This window comes from Acanthisitta chloris, unplaced genomic scaffold, assembly GCF_000695815.1.
Source record: "Acanthisitta chloris isolate BGI_N310 unplaced genomic scaffold, ASM69581v1 scaffold40963, whole genome shotgun sequence".
Classification (NCBI taxonomy): domain Eukaryota; kingdom Metazoa; phylum Chordata; class Aves; order Passeriformes; family Acanthisittidae; genus Acanthisitta; species Acanthisitta chloris.
In genome coordinates this window covers 25,255-32,192 of record NW_008666187.1, presented here as the reverse complement: position 1 = coordinate 32,192, position 6,938 = coordinate 25,255, and the positions used below count along the sequence as shown (strand labels likewise).

General features: G+C 46.3%; 1 protein-coding gene across 1 annotated transcript in view; it reads left to right on the top strand.

The window, feature by feature from the left end:
* Positions 1-81: 81 nt before the first annotated feature.
* LOC103799650 (cytochrome P450 20A1) overlaps positions 82-6,938 on the top strand; it is a gene marked incomplete at its 5' end in the record, with an annotated part of 14,799 nt that continues 7,942 nt past the window's right edge. Inside the window, 5 exon segments of the mRNA XM_009071988.1 lie at positions 82-208; positions 321-370; positions 456-622; positions 5,535-5,680; positions 6,335-6,502. Of these exon segments, the coding sequence (XP_009070236.1) occupies positions 82-208; positions 321-370; positions 456-622; positions 5,535-5,680; positions 6,335-6,502 (658 nt within the window).

The following is a 6,938-nucleotide window of genomic DNA, read 5'->3' as shown; positions in this document are numbered from 1 at the left end:
GGCCTCGCGGCTGGCCCGTGTCTGCAGGGCACCGTCGGAGTGTAACATCCACATCGCAGACGCGAGGCTTTAAGTATGCAGGGATCGTTCGTCTAACCGGACGAATAATCCTGGTTTAGCCAGTGGGACCAGGCACACTCTCGTCCTTTATCGGCTTAGCGAGTTTGAAGCCTGAAGCTGTAGCATACCCAGCTTTTGTTTAACGTTTGTAAGTAGTGCAGCAGTATTGGTGTGAAAAATCCATCTCTCCTGCTGGAAAGCTGTGGGTCTTGTGTAAAATCCGAAAGTCACAGAGATTGATGCATTTCCTTTTACTCTAGGCGTCTAGGCAAGCATCAGGTATCCCTGGGCTGGCTCCAACAGATGAAAAGTAAGTGAGTTTTGTTTCCACATTGATCAAGTTCAGGACTGGCAGAGGATGCTGTTCATGACCAGATATCCTTTGTGCACCTTAGGGATGGCAACCTGCCAGATATCATTGCCAGCAGCAGTTTGCATGAGTTTCTGGTGAACCTTCATGAGAAGTATGGCCCACTGGTCTCTTTCTGGTTTGGACGGCGTCTTGTCGTCAGCCTCGGCTCCATTGACCTCCTGAAACAACACATTAACCCCAATCGATTGTGTAAGTGTCCTTTGTATTGTCTTTGAGTCCATTTCTTCTGGCCGTGCTGAGCATCCTATGCCAAAGGAAGTTGGGGTTTCATTCGAAATTGAAAGAAGATGAGACACTGCAGCTGACACGCTGTTTCAGGTGTGGCTTTGGCCCTGCAGTGACCAGGAGTTACTGCTGTGCAATGGCCATCAAGAAATCTGTATACTTGCCTGTTACCATTTCTCTATAGGCAAATGTCAACGGAAAGCATCATGCTCATTAGTCCCTTGAAAGAACAAGGTGAGAATACTGCAGCCACTTGGCATACCTCTTAAAAGCACTTTGAAATATACTTTCAGAGGGGAAACTTTGCTAAATTAAGTGTGAAAACAGCTGTGCCAATTTGTGATAACTGCCTTGTGTGGTTTGGCCTGGAGGTTTTTTAAACTATTATTTGTAGTTCTTTAACTTTTGTTTTTCTTGGATGTGTAGAATTTTGTGCTGAAAACCCTTAATGTTCTTCAAGTCTTAGAAGTGGTCAGTGGTGCTGGTAGCTGAGTTGACCATCTTAGTCCTGGGAGGGTATTTTAATTTATGGTGGGTGTTTTGCTTCCTAAGGTGATCATAGTCACTAAGTTAACTCAGTTCACGTTTGGGTTTAACCTCTCCTTTTTCCAGTTTTTATCTTACATGATTGGAAGAGGTGCTGGGTGCACACCTCTGGCCTGGTCCTGTAGGCTGTCTTTTGGCACGGGCAGATATCTCAGATCACTTTATGCTGGGGTCGTGAAGGGTAAGCTCCATGTACAGTTGCATGACAGACTTAAAAAAAAAAATGGTGACAATCTGGGAAAGGAGTGGGAGTTAATGAGGATCAGCAAGACACTGTGCATAGCAATGACACTCCAGAAGGTGGAAAACCACCCTGAAAGATCTGAATGCTCTCAAGTGTGTTTTGGGGGAAATTGAGCAGACAGTCACTTTCTCAAAGCTCAAAGAAGTGGTGACAGGCCCCTGAGCAGGCAAGTTATCAGAAATGTTCTGAATTTGGGAGTGTCTGAACACACAAGAAAAATAAATACACTGCCTGGAATATATGCAGAAAATTAAATGACCCAGGCAGCTATAGACCAGGCTGGAATACTGCCATGCCAAGGGCTAAACATATTTTTTAAGGATGGGGATGAATAGGAAGTGCCTGTTGTACTTTGATCATTAGACTTCTATACAAGGAAAGTGATAGAACTATGTTTCTGTCAAGATTTCAGTTCAGAATTTGCTTGGACACTGCTTGAGTCAGAATGGGATAAGAGAAATGAAATGGGGAGCAAGGCTGGATTGTCTTGGAGAAGTGAAGTGCTGTGCTGGGGAGGTGAATACTCCCACTTATGTTAGCATCCTGCCCTGATGGCATTATGCTGGAAGCCTTTGTCAAGACAGGGCAGCAGAGTGAGATGGGTACCACTGGTGGCTGGGGTAGCAGGAACAGGAAAGGGAGGAGAAAAGGCAGGCTGCATGAATTGTCTGCAGGAGGCATGGCCTTGGGAAAAAAAAGGGTGCATTAAGACATTTTCTGTACAGAGAGGAGAGCATCTAGACTATTGTACAAGATGAACATGAGCCAGACCCAGAATTCTATGTGTGGCTCTGACCTCTGTCCTCAGTCATGATTTTGAATAAAGCAAATGCAAAGAAAGGCTGCCAGTGCTGCCAGAGGTGGAGAGCCTGTTATGCAGGAGGAGCTAAGGAAAGTCTGTTCAGCCTAGCAGAAGAAACAGCTTATGGGGGGATCCTCATAAAGGGAGCAGCAGCAGGCTTGAGAAGGAGGGTTCTCATGATCTCAGACCTGAAAAAACAGCGGTACTAGTTGTATTGGTGATTTCCTTTTAGCACAGATGCGTGTCAGAAGTGCTCAAACTTTCTTAGAGAGGAAGAAACTTACTGGTTGTATTTCCTGGAGCACTGAGGTGTAAACAATAGTAGCTGAGCAGCTGTAGCAAAACCCTTCCTGTACCATTTCTTGGGGAATAGGAATAAATGTTGTGGTAGCTCTCAGCCACAAACTGGCTCTGGACAGCTTGAAGCTTTGTTGGAGACATGGTCTTGCGTGTATCTCTTCTGTGCACACAGCACTGTGGGACAGGAGACAGCCCACAGTGAACTGCATTATACCCAACTTCTGAATTCAGCCCCACCTGAAAACCCTTGCCATGTGACTCTTCCTCACTCTGCTGGGGTGCCTGAGGCCAGAGCTGCTCTTCATAGATACCTGCCTGTTGGTTTCCAAGGTTGAGGTGTAGGGTTTGGCTCCAAGTATCGTACAAGGGTTCCTCTTGTCTCATGTCTGTGTCACAAGAGTGACTGCCTCCAAACTTCTTGAAGACAGAAAGAGAGGTGCAGACAGTGCATCTCTCATCAGAGTCCTAAAGTTGGACTAATTGCGTTCCTAGTTATTAACATGTTTCCGATGCCAGGAGACTCTTTTTCCTTATGCTTAAAGCAGTGCTTGAAATTGGTATGTTTTCATGGCCTCAAAGCTTGGTTCAGATTAATTTGCAAGGAGAATTCAAAGGAAGTAAAACTTTGCTGCTGACACTGGTGATTCCCCTGAGCAGCCCTGGGGAGTCCAGGCCTGCAAATGGTGTGGTCATGAAGAAGGTGAACTAATGCAGGATTGTCAGAAGTGGGTTTCCACTTGGAAAACTCCCACAAGTCAGTGTCACTATTTAGGTTGGGACAATGAACCTGAAGCACATTGTATGCTGGAGATGGAGCTATGGGTCCTGGCCTGTCTGAGCAGAACAGCTTCATTGCTGTTCTGTGAGCATTTGTACTGTGCAGCTTCAGAGGTCCCTTCCATCTCCAGTATTCTATTCTGCTTGGTATCTATCTTGACTATCCAATTAGATCTTTTCTCCATGTTTACTTACAGTGGTGTCCAGGACAGCACTCAGGTTATTGGGATGAGGGAGAAGATTTCATTGTAAGTGGAAGAAAGTAAAAATTTTGATATGTTTCACTAAAAGGGTTGAAAATGTAACCTTGGAGATGTTTTTCAAGACAAGGATAAAGGAAGAAGTCTGTGAAAGTGCTGACAGAACAGAGCTCTCTCCAAGAGGCAGTTTGTGCCTTGTGGAATCACTAGCCTCCCACAGCCATGGAAATAGCTGGTTCCCAAATACTGCAAGGCAGGGCCAGCCCTCAGCAAGGGCAGCCTGGGCTCTGCAGCCCCGAGTTCACAACAGTTTGGACTAGGGACAAGAGAGAAAAAAATGAACCCCATGGCTGATGCAGCAGTTTTCTTTGATATGCACCAGGAGAACTTTGCTGTTTCCATAGGTGATGGTGCTAAGCTTTCTCTGGGCTCTCTAGATGCCTCTGCTTGCTGGATTTGCTGTGTGGGCTTTACCACCTGTCATGTGTCTTTCTGGCTACCCTAGTATTGTGCCTAGCTCTGCCAGGGCCAGTCAGCAGGGAAATGTGGCATGGATAGCAGCAGCCACTCCATGACAAAGTACCTTGGAGGAGGAATTGTCAGCAGCAGCTAGAGTTGCATAACAGCCTGCTCCACGTGGAGAGCTGCAGGTACCATCTGCTGTGCCAAAAGACACATGCTCGTACTCCTTGTCATTCAAAGTGGGAAAGAGGGTGAGATGCAGAGCTTAAAAACATTGGAAGAGAAAAGATGTGAGAGAAAAACATTTAGGAAATATTACCATATTCATGCCTCCGGCCTTGTTAGCTGCTTTTGTGTCATTAGGTAGTAAGTCCTCTGCAGGTGGGAATTGTCGCATCTTGTATGTTTGTCTAGTAGCATAATACAGCCCTGATCTCTCCTGGGAATCGTAGATACATCCACAGCTGGTAGAGTCATGTGTCTACCCCAGCCTTGACGTCTTCTGATGCCTCGGAGGTTTCACTCTCCATGTGGGAGAAATAACAGACTGTATAGTGACAATATCTCTCTTGAAAACCCCAATTGCTGCTTCCAGATAGTTCCTTAAAGACTCAGCCAGTTCTGCAAGACCCATTGAAAGGTTTACAGAAAGGGAAAAACATATGCCATGCTTTATTGCACAGTTTTGCATTGACACCTAAGATACTTAAGCAGATTTATTCAGTTGAGGTCCCTGGTGGTGAAATTCAGAGTTAAAAGTCTAAGTGAAGTGAGCCATGGATGTGGAAGTTAGGTGGTTTTGTCTAGTTTGTACACTGTTGCAACTGTCTATGTGGAAGGAAGGTGGAAAGAAGGTGATCAGCAGTAGAAAGCATTCTATAGCTTAGTGTTTTCTGTAAGAGCTTCAGAGCTTTGCTGGACAGAGAGAGATGAGTGCTAGTTTGGGAAGAGCTCATCAGTGGGGAAGGTGGCGCATGCAAGAGAAATCATGCAGGAGCAATAGGGTGTCAAATTAGGTTTGCTGGGGCTGTAAAGCAAGGCAAGGAGTGCAGAGAGCAATCTCTTGCTAAGTCTCATGTGAGCTGATGCGTCCTGAGTGCATAGCCTTGATCAGGGCAGGAGGGCACACCAGATGTCAGGGAGGAGGGTGCTAGAGATGGCTGCAGGTCAGGCTGGAGGAGAAGGGGAAGGAGCATGCCACGCTCACTCTTGTCACCAAGTCGGTGGCACAGCCAGCTGGGAACTGGCAAACTGGGAGCAAGACTCCAAAGGCTTTATTACTAAAGAGTTACTTGGTGGAGCCAGCAGGAAAGCTTTGCAGGGAGAGCTGATCACAGGGTGGCACCCTGCCCCAGAAAAGGGACTTTATGAGGTCCCAGCTCCCACGGAGCAAGACAAGATTGACACCCCAAAGAGACTGTTTATAGGGGAAGGAGTCATGCCTTGCTCACTGCCCAGAAGTAGCAGCACCTGATTAAAGAGGTTGCTGTTTTCATCAGCTTTGTGTAGTGTGACTTGAATAGTGTTTCCCCTGTTTGCTTTCAGTGGATCCCTTTGAGACAATGCTGAAGTCCCTCTTGAGGTACCAGTCCAGCCTGAATGGGGATACAGGAGAGAGCCACATGAGGAGAAAGCTGTATGAAAATGGTGTGACCAAGTCCCTGCAAAGTAACTTTGCTCTCATCCAGAAGGTGTGTAATTGCAAGTGTACAGAGAGAAGCCCTGCGTGGCTCACAGGGGAAGGTTTAGTGAGAATGATCACTAGGGTAAAGGACCTGCATCCAAATTAGTGCTGGAACTGTAAGCAACTGAGACAGCAAACAGCCTCTACCCTTTCAAGCATGGTGGGAATATTTGGTTTCTCTTAGCTCCAGTGGATTGGGGGAAGGCCTGAGCTTGGTGTTTTTATGCCAAGGTACCAGATGCAGTTAAAAGATACAGGAGCACCTGGATTCTAGATATATTTCCCAGCACAGTAGGGTGGAACAAGGAACCAGCCATTGGGACCACAAACAGGTGAAGAACTGTTCTGTTAATTCAGGCCAGCAGCCAGAATACGATCTGTTTTCCCAGTTTGGAGCTATTAGTATTAAAGGGTTTAAGGTTTCGTTTGTGTCAGAGGAAACAAGAGGGGAGGATAGGTCTGCCCTGTTGGGGGAAAACGTTGGAAAGAGGCAGAATACTGAAAGCTAAAATGTTAATGTTTAACAATGGAAGAGTGTATCTTCATGCCATAGCCATCAAAGTGTGGCCTGCCTTAGGATCTGGGTGGGAATGTCTCCTGGGTGTGTTTGGTAAATAGACTGCTGATATTACTGCTAACTAATGGTTTATTACCTCTCAAGCTGTCAGAAGAGCTGCTAGCCAAATGGCTCTCCCTCCCTGAGGCACAACATGTGCCACTCTGCCAACACATGCTGGGCTTTGCCATGAAGTCTGTCACGCAGACAGCTATGGGCAGCAGCTTTGAAGATGACCGGGAAGTCATCCGATTCCGCAGGCACCATGATGCAGTAAGTGTCACAATGAACCAGGAAATCACCTATTATGCTTTTCCAAGCTAAGAGCACACAGCCTGTGTCTGTGTACAGTTTAGTACAAGCTACTGCTGAGACTTTAAGCTTAAGAGCTTGAGGGCTCTGCCTCAATTGTCCCATGCTGAAACTGTTAGAAAGATCCTACAGCTGATCCTGCTGTCATTAGTCTGAGGTGTTTCTAAAGGACATGTGGGGATCAAGAATTCAGATCCAATGGCAGTTGGAAAGTCTTTGGTACCTAAGTCAGTTAAACTCTATTGGGAATGCCAGTGGAACTTCTCCTTTTTGAAGAGCTTCTGAAGGTTCTATGACATTGTAGTGCAAGGAAAATCTGAGCTCTCTGTCTGTGTCCACATCTGGGGATGTTAAATCTGCTGGTGATAGGGTGGGAAAGAAATAGTTCCATCTCCCA